Genomic DNA, 15,090 nt, shown 5'->3' with positions numbered 1-15,090 from the left:
TCCAGCCGATCCCGCCCTCGCTCGGAGCGGAAGGTTTCCTGTTCCATCACTGATGGGCTCTGCCAGACAGATTCACTCACAGAAATCTCTCGCTGTGCCCCAAAGGGTATAACAGAAAAAGCTTCCCTTATAAAAGAAGGTTATCTACAGAGATAGCACTATGATTATATTTCTTTTCTTTAGCTCATTAATTGTCCCCAAGTGATGTGCAGACCTGCCCTTAGCAGGACTTTCCTCCTACAGAAGTGGATGCTTTTGTTCTGATGCAGAGTATGGCTTAAAAAACATAGGGCATAGTCACTTCTGTTTTCTGTAACTCATTACACCCCCTGAGTTTCTAGCCTCCAACTCATCCCCAGGAGGGAACAACACTTCCCCTTAGCAGCCATTCAATTGGCTTAGCTAAAATTTAAATGTGTAGCTTCCTCTTTGGGTGGCCAGATGAAGCAACCCCTGTCTGTGCGTGACGTGCTCGCACACGCACACCCTCAATCAGCAACTGAGCTTATTCCCTGGTCCCTTCCGAGGACAGAGGCTTAGAGGGTGTGTAAGGATGACATGACCGATGGGCTCATTGCCAAAAACGGTCACAGAGAAAGCTTTGTTCTCAAACGATCCTTATGAGGTAGATGAGACTAGCCTAATGGTACTGAGACTCGAATAAACTCCATATTTGTTTTTCTAAAAAGCCATACGTGTTTGTAATATCGTTGTTTACAGCATCCTGCGAAGCACCTTCCTTTGCACTGAGCTGAGAGCCAGGCGAGCTGCTCCTGCCCCAGCTGTGTATGTGCCTGATCCAGGGAGAGTTTTTGTGGACATGAGAGAAATCTTTGACACCCTAAAGTTTACTGAATATCAGATGCTGTGTGATACTGCTCAATCATCTTGGAGTTCTTCAAGTTAATGAGAAGAATGGGGAAACTACAGATGCTGTATAGTTCCCAGCTCACTCATATGCAGTTAGCTAAGTGACTGAAGGGGACACAGCTGCTGTCTTGCCTTTGCTATCCTGAATAGATGAGAAAAGGGGTTTCTCTTTCCTCTAATCATTTTCAGTAAAACTATTTCTTTCTCAGCTGCTAATGCTGGGATTAGAACTCAAATGTGCTGTGAATTTAATAGTCACGTGAAGGCATCAGTGTTCCCAAGGGTTTAGTGTGAATTGTTTTGCTTTCAGGGGTTGCTTTCTTACCTGTCTGGTCTTGTCAAAAGCATCTTTTTTTTTTTTATTAAATCTATTTTTCTTTAGTGCTTAGACAAGTGATTGTGTGGAGAGAAGCACGGGAGACATGCAAGAGGCACAAGCATAAAGTAACTTTATCTAGAAATACCCATGTGCATGTGTGTGTTACACCTAAGAACTCAACCAAATGGAGCCAATCCCTTAGGGAGCAGGAGGACAGAGGTGGGAATGCAAAGGTTAGCCTGTTCCTGTGGGAAATGTTTCCTTGAGTACAGGCAATGCCACACACAGAGCAGCTGTGTTTCGTGCATATACACCTTGGGTGTGTTGCAGCAGTGCGTGGATTCATCATCTCTCTGATAAGGGCAGGTGCCAGGTGCCTGCAGAGGTTGTATAATTATGGTCCTTGATACTGGTGTAATAGAAGGAGAATAGAAAAGTCAGTCATGAAGCTAAATCCTTTGTGTCCTTACCTAGATGTAGTTTTGAAGGGTGAGAATTCTAGCATCAAAACAGTGTATGATATGGCTCTGAATTAGCTGGAGAAATTCTTCATAAATGTAATCCTTCCATTTTAGGATTTGCCTTCTTTAAAGAACTGTTGGGTGGAAGGATTTCTGGTGAAGATGTGCATTGAAATCTCAGTAAGAGTCTACAGACTAGTAAGAGTCTGGAAATCAGTCAGGGTTTGTGAGACATTCAGCTGTGACAGTGAGGAGGCCATTTGAGCTAATTCTCCTGTAGCTGTTTGAAACACTGGGGGAACAAGTGTGGAAATGGCTTGTCTGAATTCCTCATTCTAATGTGATAGTTTTCCCAGTGTAACCAAATGGCCAGATTACAAAGAACTGTGTAGGAAAGGAGGATGTTAAAATGTACAAAAGCTGTCATGAGGAAAATCCTCTTCAGGCTTATCTTTCGCATTCTGGGACACACTGAATTTACACAAACATCGTGGGAATATAGGATTCTTTTATAACTTGCCAAGGGCAGAGAAATGCACTTGTCACCCTGGTGATAGCAGCAGGAGAAAATGGCTGGGGAAGGCAGCGACCTGACCTCGTGTAAAATAAATCCCTTGACTAAGTGTTGTCACTCTTCTCACAGGTGATTGCTCTCGTGATGGATTCCTTCACAGATATTGATATTTTCAGTGACCTGCAGGATGCTTGTAACAACCACAAAGTCCCTATCTATATCCTCCTCGACCAGGAATTTCTACCCCACTTCTTGGAAATGTGCAACAATTTGGGAGTTTGTCCTGAGCAGGAAAGTGTAAGTATTGAAGGTGGGGGGACGTGGTTTGTTTTTATTTTTTTGTGGTACAGTTTATGCATATTAAAGAAACCCTTCTACAAAGCATCAGACTTCCTTGAGAGGCTAAAACACCTTGTCTGTTTGATAACTAAAAGGGGATTTTCTGAACTGTTTCTCAGCTCCTGAAAATGAAGGCTCAATATTGCATGTTTTCAGTACAGCCTCTAATGCCATGTGTGAAACTGCTCACAAACTCAGCAAAAACCATGCAGAAAAGGCAGATCTGTCACCCTGTTCTGCCTGTATGTAGGAGTTACCACCATGTCATGCACCAGCCTGGTGAGCTGGGTGGAGTGTGTGGACTGTGATCCCTGTCCTGAGGATGCAACAATTTCCAAGCATTTAATTTGGCAATATTTAAAGAGTCTTAGTCTTTGGCTCAAGGAACTGCTTGCTAAGGAAAACAGAAACATGGGAAACTCAAGGGTGGTATAGCTCTGGTATGATCTGATCTCTTTCCTAATACCTAGTTGCTGTCTTTAGAAATGTTTGGATGATGTGCCAGGTGATTTACCTAGTTGCTCTGAATATAGGCTGACACGGCTGTGTTATGGCTTGGCTTGGACAGGTTTATGTTCCCTCCAGTGAGAGTTTCTCCGGACAGGGAAGCACTCCAAACTTCTTTGGTAGTAATTAACTGGAACTGGCTGTTCTCTCTACAGACTCTGCTAATCTAACAAATTTAGCACTGTGTAGCTGATAGCACTCAGAGACTGTATAAGAAATTTAGTTCCTATTTTCCATAGTGTGCATAGAATTTTAGGTAGAATTGCTAATCAGACATTTTTGGAAGTTAACTTAAATCTGATGTTACTTTTTCCTTTCTTTTCTGAACCAGCTGATGAGAGTTCGAACTCTCACAGGGAACATTTACTACCTGAGGTCAGGTGCCAAAATTGTTGGGAAAGCCAAGGAGAAGTTCATGTTAATTGATGGCATTAGAGTGACAACAGGCTCATACAGGCAAGTATTGGGGTCTGCTGGTGCACAGTGAAACTGTAGAAAGGGGGATTTGCTACAGGAATGATTTATTAACTTTGCTGTTTGCCTGGTGTTAATGAGGGCATGTGGACTAGCTGAATCTAACTGGGACTGAGACTAAGGTGAAAACACCTTTGGAAAACTGATTTACACAACTTGTTCTTAACAAAGCACTTGGCTAAATAGAGTTCTTCCTGAAGAAGGAGTGAATAGTCTATTGACTTTGTACCTTCCTTACATGCAGCATTTCAAAGCTGAGTCTTGCTTTCTGTAACTGTATGTGTTGAAATGAACTGGAGATTAACTGTGAATCTTGGTTTGTTTTCAATAGTTTCACATGGTCTGATGGGAAGCTGAACAGCAGTAATTTGCTGGTGTTGTCAGGCCAAGTGGTTGAACACTTTGACCTGCAGTTCAGGATTCTTTATGCCCAGTCGCTGCCCATCAGCCCTAAGGGTCCATCCAGCTGCAGGAACAGTGGGATGTTTGATCACCTGGTGACCAGACCAGAGTCCTCTAAAAAATATACTGTGGAAGGCAACCTGAGAGCAGAATTTGCCAGACTGTCTAGCACTCCAAAGAAATTGTTGGAAGAACTAGATCAGGCTGAAGATAGCCGTGGAGGAAAACCTTGTAATCTGGGGCATTCTTGCCTCTGTGAAGAGGAGTCATTCAACAATCAAGTGAGCATGGTGGAACGGAAAAGCTCATCGACTCAAACTGACCCATGGGACAAGACAGCTGCTGTGAACACCTGTAATGCTGCCACGCAGACCAGTGCTGCCATGGCAGAAACTGGCACTCAGGCTTCTGTCACTGCGAGAGCAACGGGCACTCAGACATCAGTTTTGCTGAAAACTGCAGTGACACAGACAAAGGAAGAGGAAGGCACAGAAACACCCCTACTTCATAGAAAGTTGTCAAAAGAAGAATATTTTCTGACTGGAAATGCTGTATCAAACTGTAGTCTGCGATCACTGTCTTCATCATCGTCCCAGTGCTCTCTTGGAAGCTCGACAGGCTCACTGTCTTCTCTCCGGTCCTTTGAATATTCCAGCAGTCACAGGGCACAATATTTCCAAAAACTGCATAAAGAGAGACAATTCCACTACTCCACTATCAGGTCGAAGCTGAGCCACATGGTGGATATCCTCTCCCGGAGGAGCCGTGTGCCTGAGAGCTACATGACCCAGTACACCGGCAGATGCAACCTAAAGCAGAGGCGGGACATCAGTGCCAGCCTGCGCAGCCTCCGGGATGTCTCACTCTTCTCCCTGAATAAATGATTGCTGCGCTGGCCATAGAGCACACAAGCTCCACTCTCAAGTTGCAGTCACTTTGTACCTGCTGATTCTTCCACTTCCGTCCAGCAGTTTTACTTTTTTTAGTACGCGTGTACATCACTCCCCAGCACTTTGTTTTATACTATGCAATGTAAGTGATAAAAAAGAGGTATTGTACGGTAACTACTTGCATGTTCATCTTGTATGCATTAGCAGTAAAGATCATTTTAATTCCAGATGCTTAGCCTGAAAAATAAACTTGTTACTGCTTTCTAGGATTGCTAATGCTCTGGCTTTAATTTATGTGAACTTGGAAAATCTTGAGTCAGACTGAGCTTGCTCAGAGTGGCTTTGGAGATTTAGCTTACATCAAGGTACACTCGAATTTTTTTTCTTCTTAATATTGGCTTTTATTTCTACTTTATATTTGGCACGAAGGGAAACAACTTTTATAAAGAGCTATAAAGCTATAAAGCTAATTTTATTCCAAGTCTGACTTCCACTTACTCTTCCACTAAAGTTGTGAAGGGTCTATTGGAGCAGTTCCATGTTCTTATCTTCAACTATACCCTTTTTTCATTGTTTTAGCCTTCTGAAACAGACTGAGCTAAATAGCTCTTTGGTTTGATCATCCTCTTGTGCTTTTGTGTAGATACATATATATTTATGCATATTTATACACATCCTCAGACTAGCATCCTTTTAAAATCAAAACCAGACTAGGAAGTACCAGGTTAGTGCTCTACTCTGTACCCATTTTAGATACAGTACTGATGTAATTGTTTCCAGTATTTGGAACTAAAAGCTAGTGATATTGGACCTGTAGGACTTTTAATGGGAATGTATGGCTGAAGTGTTGGGTTTTTATGCTTGTGAGTGGGAGATGAAGTACTATCTGCAGCTCAGTGTCTTACTGTTGTACTGCCTATCTGTTGTACTTCTCTTATGGGATGACTTCAAAGAACTTTGTGTCTTGTGCAGCTTGTTACATAGAATTAAGCTTTAATAATTAATTACACTTTTAGTCTTAGCACTGTAAAATGAAATTCTAATTCTGGTTTGGTCTAGAAATGTCTGAACCATCTTACATCTGTTAGGAAACCTGTAAAGGGCTTCCTTCTTTGTAGTGAACTTGGAGGCAAGACAATCATCAAGGGCATGTGACAAAGCCCCTGTTCAAAAGTAAACTGACAAATGCACTACAAAATGTTATGGGTTATGTTGGGTAATATTATTGTAAAAGTAACTGTAAGAATGAAAAAAATAAACATTTTTCTCTTTTTAACTGTCCTGTCTGAAATACTCTGTGTTTCCTCCTCTGTTTATCCTTTATCCACTACTAACTTGGTTTGAGGAGATGAAGTGCTGCTCCAGTTTTTGAAAATACTTTCAATATTGAATGGGCCTTAGGTTTAGCTGTTTTGAAGAGACATCATCTGAATATTTGTTTGCAGTTTTCTGTGCATGTCTGTGCTTGCTGGATCACTTACTGAGCAGAGTGTGTCAAATCTCCCTGAGATCTAACCTGTACTGTTATTCTTTAGACCTGCACCCCTGTACTTCAGTGACCAGCCACACTGAACTCTGCCCACTCAATTCAGTCTGTGTATTTTCTTATTTAGGGCCACGTGTGTCCAGCAGATGGCACATTTCAGCTGTTGGCTTGAAAATCCTGTTAACAGCAATGAATGAGTGAATAAACAGAAAAGTACCCGTAACTCAGAAAGGCTGCAAGTGTAGAGAGCAACACTATTCTACTAACTTTGGTATTTCTGTCTGAAATCTCTATAGACAAAGTGGCTTAGATACTTTTATTGCTTGGAATTCAAAGCAGCCACTCCTTCCCTAAAGCTGGAGGGCAGATGTACAAAGATGTGCAGGTGGGAAAAAAATCTGTCTGCACTTGTTTGAAACAGTAAGATACTTTATTGCACGATCCTTGCATCTGCAACACTGGGAGCAAAACAAGTTGCAGAGAGGGAGCCAAAATACATCTTCAAAGCCAATATCGAGTTGTATTTTCCAGAGCTCATGTTCTGCAGTACCTGAACGTATGTGCAATCAGCTTGTTTGTTCCATGTGCTTTTTAACTTTATTGCACTGTGCAGCTGTTAAGGTAATCTCACAGAAGCAGGAAACTGTTTACAAATAGACTCCTTTTTGCCGTGGGGTTTTCACCTGATCACTGCTGAGCTTTGTTTTCTGTTTATTTGAGTCTAGGTGACTTCCCCGGTACTTGCTGCTTTCCTTTTGGGACCATTTGCCCTCTCAAACCTTAAGAGCAGCCTTTTGATCTGGGCTGAGATGAGGGCTGCACTCACTCTCGCTGCTTAATGCCAGGTTTGCTCTTCTGCGGGCGCTTCCCTGGGCGGGGGAAAGGCTGTTGGCTCTGTCCCCCAGGGCTGTCCCGTGGGCGAAGGGCCGGGCTGGAGGCGTGGAGGGGCCTCTGGAGCGCTATAAAGGAGCGGCGGGCGGAGCGGGGCCGCTCCGGCCATGGCCAACTCGTCGCAGTGGCTGGAGGAGGGCGCGGGCGCTGGCCGCCGCCGGCCGGCCCGTACAGCGAGGCGCAGCGCCTGGCGCTGGAGGAGCTGGGTGGCGGGCGGCCCCGAGGCGCTGCGGGCTTTCCTGCGGCGGGAGCGGCTGCCCCCGTTCCTGTCGGAGCCCGAGGTGCAGGACATCGCGCGGCCGCGCTGCCGCCCGCCGCGGGCCCGGAGCCGGCGGCACAGTCCTCGCCCGGCGCCTCGCTCGACGCCTCCCGCTCACCTACTTCCCCGAGCGCTCCGGACCTGGAGCCGCCGGCGCTGGAGCTGGGCTGGCCGGGCTTCGCCAGCGGCGCCTTCCGCGGGCTGACGCGGGTGGAGGCGCATTTCCAGCCCGGCTTCGGGGACAGCGGCAGCATCTACGGCTGCAAGGAGGCGGTGCGGCGGCAGATCCGCTCCGCGCGGCAGGGGAGTGCCCGGCGCCGGTAAGCGTCTCCTTCCCGGGGCACCGAGCAAGGCCGGGCGGCTTTGAAACCGCCCCTGTCGAGCAGAGAATGCCTCGCGAAAAGGACAAGCTCGAAAATATCCGAGGAGCGGCACTCTGTATGGTGCATCTCCGAACTGCCCCTTTCCCGGTTACATCGCTCCGGAGGGGATGGGCCGAGAGCTCCCCGTTCCCCAGTGCCGCGCGGCTGCCTGGAGCCACTTCGTCCTTCTCCCCTCCACTTGCTCTTAAATGCGCTCCCGTTTTGACTTACTATGCTGTTTCCTTATTTCTTTGTTTCTTTCCCTCCCTCTTTTGTATATATTCTTAAAATAGGTTCAGTATTTGCCAGCTTTTTCCTCCACGTATTGATGAAAACGTAGTCCGGGTTCTCTGGGTACTGCTGAGCTCCCTCGGGTACTTGGCACCTGTGAGCGATACATCCCGAGCGTGCCCATTCCCAGCTCTCATAAGCAGCTGTTGCTTCCTTATCCTACGATGGATCCTGGGGTTCTCCCCTTGGGGAAGAGCAGGAGATGGCTCTCAAGGGAATTTGGGAGAATAATCAGATCTTGACTTGAAATATCATGAGAATAATAAGTTGAAAACAAACCTCACTTTATCTTAAATAGAGAGGTGAGATGTAAAGAGCAGTCAAATTTTTTTTTTTTTTTTTGCTTCTTTTCATATTTGAAAAGTTTGAAACACTGGAAAACTTTACTGTTGGAAATAAGCTCACCTTTTCCTTCTGGCAATGGTTTTGAGGAAAAGACATCTGTTGTCAGGAAAAAAACAACCTCTTGCCTAGGAATTAGAAACCAAATTTGTCTAACACAAAACTAAGAGAACTAGACTCCTGGTTTTGCCATATCTCAGGGTGAGGAAGAATATACCATATCACAGAAGACTGTACCATGTTCCATAACCACCAGGAAAAAAATGTGCATGCGGAAATAGTTAATTTGAAAGTCAAAATCCTCATGTGCCGTCTCCTTTGGGATGCTGTGGAAATAGCCTAATGGTTTCTTCTAAAACTTGTTGCAGATGATTGCCTTGGTTATGGATTCCTTCACAGATACTGATATCTTCAAAGACTTCATGGAAGCTTGTCGTCAGCGGCAAGTTAAAGTGTATATCCTGCTAGATCAGTCTTCATTTTCCCACTTTCTGAAAATGTGCAAGGATCTGGGAGTTGACCTTGAACAGGAAAAGGTGAGCCTTGTCATAATTATAGGGGTAGGGAGCTGTTCCTCTTACAAGTGTAGTCTGAGCTGTTGAAAGAAGAAACTATTATACTTGCTGCCACAACTTCAAATGGGGGTTATGTACTTCCACTTCACTCTTGGAAGATTTGACTATTCTTGCATAAGGCAGCAATTAATAGAAAATCTGAAACCTTTGTAAGTGGATGTTACAGCTGCTTTCTGAGCATAAATACTAGTTGAACATTCAAGGAAATGCAGGAGGAATGTCCAGTTCCTAAAGTGTGACTAGAGTTGCTTGGGCTCACCGGGACTTGGGAGGCTGATGGAGAAGCAGGTTCTTGGGAGTGTGTAGAATTTGGATCCCTACAAGATTAGGTGAAAGGAGTTTTTGCAGTCACATTCTGCACAGTCAGTTTGTGGGTTTGCCCTTTTATGTCACCTCTTTGCCTATTAAACAAGACAAAATTATCATTTGATTCCTAGAGAGTGACTCTTGTGCCAGTGCACAGCAACCCTTGCTAGTTCAAGGGAAATCAGGGATCATTATTGGGATGTTACTCCTTTAAACAGAACTTTGAAATCCACCTGACTCTTGCTGTGTATCTTTAACAGTTGATGAGAGTTAGAATTATCACTGGGAACACATACTGCACCAGGTCAGGAACCAAAATTATTGGAAAAGTCCGTGAAAAATTCATGTTAATTGATGGCATCAGAGTGACGACAGGCTCCTACAGGCAAGTGCCAGTTTCTTTCTGTTGTTTAGCATGATTTCTTTACATTGAAAGGAAAACCATCAATGCTGCAGAACTGCTTTCCTTATTGGATTTTATGTGTAACATTTATCCATAAAAGAGCCCACTGCTCATCAGCTGGATTATAAGAACAATGTAACTAATGTGATGAAAGTGAATTTTTAGTTAATATTTTGTTTACTGATTTTTTTGAGTTAACTCACAATTTTCTCATTTTTCCATTGCTAGTTTTACATGGACAGATGGGAAGCTGAACAGCAGTAACATTTTGATCCTGTCAGGCCCTGCAGTTGCACACTTTGACCTGGAATTTCAGATTCTCCATGCACGGTCAAAACCTATCAGCCTCAAAGAGTTATCCAGCTGCAAGAAGAACAAGGTGTTGGACCAGCTGGTCAGGATAACAGTGGCTTCCAGAGACATGACCAGGGAAAACTTCCTGAGAATGGATTTTTTGTATCTGAGAGCATTTGTGGGAAATCTGAAGAGGAAGCGAAGCGGGCTGCATGCCTCGAGGGAGGCAGTGTACGTGCCAAACAATGCCATGCACACCTCCCCTCCGCTGACTAAGAGGAATGGCTCTCTGGTTATGAGGCCACACTGGATCATAGAGAGATGAACTGCACATCTGTGCAGGGCGAGAAGCAGAACTTTAGGAACCACATCCAGCTGTCCCTGTCCAGCGCTGTCTTACAGTGTGTTTGTGAGAGCAGCTGAGAAACAAACTTCAAAGGGAGAGAAAGTGAAACTGGAATTGTGATTTTGTTTGAAGACAGATCAGTATAAAGCCGTTATTGTCTTCTAGTATTCTGTTAGATTTTCATTTTTCATGTTTTGAGCTGATGGGTTGGCAGTGTCTTAGCTCAGTTGCTCAACCCTTTTTCTTTTAAGGAATCTAGGTATCAAAAATCATATTGCCTAAAAGTCTTCCAAACATGAAAGCAGGATAAGTGACTCTGAAATCAGTCTAAGCTTAGTCTTGGTTGCATGAGCTCTCCACCATTTCATGACCCAGAACTGGAGTAACCCTAATCTAGAAACCAGTAGGTCAGTACCACACTACTAGTCCTCAAATGTTACATTTTCTTCACATGAAGCTCTGCTGGGAGGCAGAACGAGTTAATGTGTCAGGCAAACAAGGCTTTTGTAGTGACTGAATTTCAAGTGACCTTTGTATTATAATGTATTTGGATTGTTGGACATCATGCAATAAATGTGTGCAAGGGATAGTATTCCTAAGGACCTACTATGTTTGTAGTAGAGACAAATGAGACCAATCTCTTAGCATTTCCAGGCATACTTTTTGGGTTCTTTATGGTTGCTGCTGCTGTCTGATCTTGTGGGAAAAGCTGAGTAGATCTGAAATCTCTGAAGCTGCTGCATCTTCTCAAAAGCTCTACTTCCACCAGAAATGCAATGATATGAGACTCAGCAATAGAATAATTTATTTTTAAAGTTTCATGCAAGCTTGATTACTATTATTTTTTTTAAATCCGTCAATTTCTGGAGGAAAAAAAACTCCAACAAAACCAAACCCAAAAAACCAAAACAAACAAAACCCCAATCCAAACAAAAAAAATCCAACTTAAATGAATAAACTCTCCTCCCTAACAGCTGTACATTGAGGCACTGGAATTCCAGCAGCCTGTCAGGGCAGAAACTCATTAGTCCAACCATGGCAGCTGTGGGCAAAGCCAAAGTTTATTATTTCTCAAGTTGTTCTTGAGGCTCTTCTACTGCAAAGCACTTGTGTATATGCTTCTCTGAGTGTCTTGTGGGTTCTGGGCTTCAAAGGGTAGGGTTCAAACTTAGCTGGGGAGTTTCGTAAGTGTTTCTGCTAAACAGCAGTAGGATAACATTAAATTGGACATGTGGAGGTTACAAAAATGGTCTTTATAGACAATGCAGTAATGCATTGCGTGGATACAACTAATCTGGGCCCTTTTTCTTCTGCACTTATAATCATGGAAATGGAATAATTCTGACTCTCCTAATCTGTAAATATTCAATAGTTTATAGTTTCGTAGTCTTAACTTTCATGCAGATATAAAGAAATTTGAAATATGTATTTTTATTTTAAACTATATATTCCATAGACTCAAAACCCATACAGTGTTGTACTCTATGCAAAATATTGTTTATACAGTTATATTTTCACAATAATTATCTGTATATATTTTCTCAAATATAACTTTTTTCCCTTTGTTAATTATCTCATTACTTTAATGAGCAGCTCTTTCCATGTGCTATTAGTAGGAGTTTTTCTCAACAGTTGCTGATATATTGGCGATACAAAATACTGTGGTAAAAGTTGTGTTCGTTTTTAATAGAGTGGGCTTAATCTAAAACCTACACTGAAATATATAGCCAAAATTTTAAGAACATCTTTAATTGGAACTGAATAACCTCTCTTACAAGGAGTTACCTACAGACCTAGCATAATAAGGGACCATGGAGGTACAGCATTGTGAAGTGCAGTCGGTGTTACTGCACTGTTAGCATGACAAGTTATTAATGAAGAGAATTATTAATAAGAATATGAAATGTGATTAGATTTTTTCCATAAGTGTAAATTTTTAACAGCATTACTAAATTTATTAGAACCTGTTTATTTGGGCTCCTTTTTTTATAATTCCACAAACTCTTAAGTCTACATCAGATTTGATTCAACAATAACTTTCATGACTGTATTTTGGTTAAACAGTCTGCAAGGAGCCTGTGGTAGGGCATAGCTGGATCTTTTAGCTATTACTGTGATTTTTTTCTTTCTAGTCCTTCAGCTGCCTGGTGTAAAGTGAAACAGCTGTGGTGCAAGTAGTGCAGGGGCATCTGTCATTGGAGAAGGGAAGTGATCAGCTTTACTTAATTAATGAGCAAGAACTTTTGGGAAGTGATCTTTCAATCCTGTTAAATCCTATGTGCTCCCCCACATAAGGGGAGAATGTCACAAAATCACAAAATGGTTTGCATTGGAAGGGACATTAAAGCTCATCTCATTCCATCCCCTGCCATGGGCAGGGACACCTTCCACTAGCCCAGGTTGCTCCAAGCCCTGTCCAACCTGGCCTTGGACACTTCCAGGGATGGGGCAGCCACAGCTGCTCTGGGCAACCTGTGCCAGGGCCTCCCCACTCTCACAGGGAAGAATTTCTTCCTAATTTCTAGTCTAACCTTCTTCTCTTTCAGTTTGAAGCCATTCCCCCTTGTCCTGTCACTCCAGGCTCTTATAAATAGCCTCTCTCAGTTTTTCATGTAGAAAAAGAAGGCCACTGGAAGGCCACAGTTAGGTAACCCCAGAGCCTTCTCTTCTTCAGGCTAAACAATCTTATACACTTTGTTCTAGTAACAGGACAAGTACCTGAAAGGCTTGGCTTATCCTGGGCCTTTGTTCTCTGCATTTTGCTCTTCCCTTTTTTTAAAAATTTATTTATTTTTTGATGGAACTCATTTTGTACCATGAAAAGTGTGGCCAAAACCATAAGGAAGACTTAAATACTGGAAGCGCTTGGGTGTTCTTATGTTGCACCTGCAGATTACTTGTTGGCTTCCACAGTACTCTGTTCAGCAGGGAGATGGGCGTGCAAGACCCAGGCTGAGAGTATTACTTGGAGTTTTATAAACCTGATCCCAATTTACACACTATTGCCTCACATAAAGGGGAATTAGACATCGGAATGGGCCGTCCAGGGAGGTGGTGGACTCACTGTCCCTGGAGGTATTTAAGAGAAGATTGTACGTGGCACGTGTCTGGTTGACATGGCGGTGATCACAGGTTGGGCTCGTTGATGTCAGAGGTCTTTTCCAACCTAATTGATTTTGTGATTCTTTGTTCCTGTTTATAGTTAACTGTTACTCAACTAACCATTGGGCAATGCTAACACACCCACCCGCATCTCAGTTTATTGGACATTAGATGTGCTAATAACAACTCGGCTCTCTCTCGAATGCAAAGATTTGGCCGTAAAGCCCAGCCTTATGAAGAAAGAAAGGAAAACCTGCTATTTATCTTGTGAGGTGGGAGGGGCCTCGTGAGGGACCGGGGGCGTGTGTCGCCATGGCAACTGGGAGCGTCACGTGGGCCCCGCGCGCCGCTTCCGGCCGCCCTCTCACCCCAAGATGGCGGCGCCCGTGGGCCCGGTGAAGTTTTGGAAGCCGGGTGAGGGGTGCGGGGGACAGAGTCGGGCCGGCCGTGGTGTGAGGGGTGCGGGGGACAGAGCCCCGGGCCGGGCTGGCCGTGGTGTGAGGGGTGCGGGGACAGCCCCGTTCCGCCGGCCCGCCGCGAAAGCGGGCGGCGTAGCCCCTCTCGGCTCTTTGGGGTTGCTGGAGCGTGTCCAGCGAAGGGCATCAAGACTTGTGAAAGGAGTAGAGAATGTGTCTTATGAGGAGCGGCTGAAGGAGTTGGGTTTGTTTAGTCTCGAGAAAAGGAGGTTCAAGGGGACCTCATCGCTCTCTACAACTACCTGAAAGAAGGTTGTAGAGGGGTGGGGGCCGATCTCGTCTGTCGTGCCTGCAGTAAGAGGACAAGGGGAAATGGCCTTAAGCTGAGACAGGAGAGACTCAGATTAGGTGATCATTCCCCTCAGCGCCGGGAAGGCCATTACAAGGAATGGTAGGTGGGCTCGGGAGGACATGGACTTGCAGAAGGAGAGACAAAAAGTGAAGGGCCATGAAGATAGTTGAGAGAATGGAGTGTGCAACGTGCAATGGGAGACTGAGGGAGCTGGGATTGCGCAGCTTGGAGAATAGTCTCAGGAGGATCTTTTCAGTGTATATAAATACCTGATGGGGGGTGTAAAGAAGGTGGAGCCAGACTGTTCTTGATAGTGCTTAGGCTGAAATAGGGGAAAGTCAGCTTAAACAGGAGAAAAACCTCTTGTGTGGCCGGGTTCTGGAACAAGCAGTCAGGCAGGTTGGGAGGTCTCCAACCCCACTGAAGGAGGACCTGAGCATTCCATGTAAGTGACCCTGTGGTAAGCAAGGTCAAGACCCAAGTCCAGAAGGTCTCCAGAGGTCCCTGCCAGCCTCTGCTGGGCCGTGACTCAGTGATCATTCCCTCAGGATTTGGGCAGGTCTATGCATTCCCCTTATCCCACAGGGGAGCTTAATGGGTCTGAGTCTGGTAACTTTTTTAAATTGGTCACCTCAAAGCTTTTCTAGAGGCAAGATTAGTTTAGCAAACACCTTCTTAATTATTTGAATATTATGATAATATATGTATATATACTGTATATACATATATATATATAGTAATATGCTGACAGTGGTGTATTAAAAACACACACAGAAAAGGCTGTGAAAGAAAACCAGTGGGTGATGAGAAGCAATATCTGTTAACTTAATTGATTTGTCAGGATCCACATATTCAAGTCCTTGGCTCTTAACTTCCCCATCTGTCCTGG

The 15,090-nt window shown here is 44.2% G+C and overlaps 3 protein-coding genes across 5 annotated transcripts in view; all 3 read left to right on the top strand.

Annotated features, from left to right (window-relative positions):
* Window positions 1–565: 565 nt before the first annotated feature.
* Window positions 566–5,197, top strand: LOC103754331 (protein FAM83D). Its single transcript, XM_029960436.1, has 4 exons — window positions 566–646; window positions 2,294–2,461; window positions 3,342–3,466; window positions 3,816–5,197. Exons 1-4 carry the CDS (start codon window positions 566–568, stop codon window positions 4,768–4,770), a joined length of 1,329 nt encoding a protein of 442 aa, XP_029816296.1. The 3' UTR covers window positions 4,771–5,197.
* Window positions 5,198–7,260: 2,063 nt separating this feature from the next.
* On the top strand, window positions 7,261–11,195 carry LOC108639935 (protein FAM83D-B). The gene is given in 7 exon segments (XM_018073874.3): window positions 7,261–7,291; window positions 7,294–7,358; window positions 7,360–7,450; window positions 7,453–7,716; window positions 8,777–8,943; window positions 9,549–9,673; window positions 9,920–11,195. Coding segments are annotated over 7 exon segments (1,134 nt in total). The 3' UTR covers window positions 10,311–11,195.
* Window positions 11,196–13,778: 2,583 nt separating this feature from the next.
* DHX35 (DEAH-box helicase 35) overlaps window positions 13,779–15,090 on the top strand; it is a 28,100-nt gene continuing 26,788 nt past the window's right edge. For all 3 annotated transcript variants that reach the window (XR_001920854.2, XM_018074007.2, XM_018074006.2), the window contains exon 1: window positions 13,779–13,847. Coding sequence is in view for 2 of the 3 variants with exons in the window: in XM_018074007.2 (XP_017929496.1) it covers window positions 13,808–13,847 (40 nt within the window). In the remaining variant the exon portion in view is untranslated. The remainder of the gene's footprint in view (window positions 13,848–15,090) is intronic.

This window comes from Manacus vitellinus, unplaced genomic scaffold (genome assembly GCF_001715985.3).
Source record: "Manacus vitellinus isolate BGI_N305 unplaced genomic scaffold, ASM171598v3 scaffold_26_pilon, whole genome shotgun sequence".
NCBI lineage: Eukaryota > Metazoa > Chordata > Aves > Passeriformes > Pipridae > Manacus > Manacus vitellinus.
The sequence above is the reverse complement of the archived record's forward strand: the minus strand, read 5'-3'. Positions and strand labels throughout refer to the sequence as shown.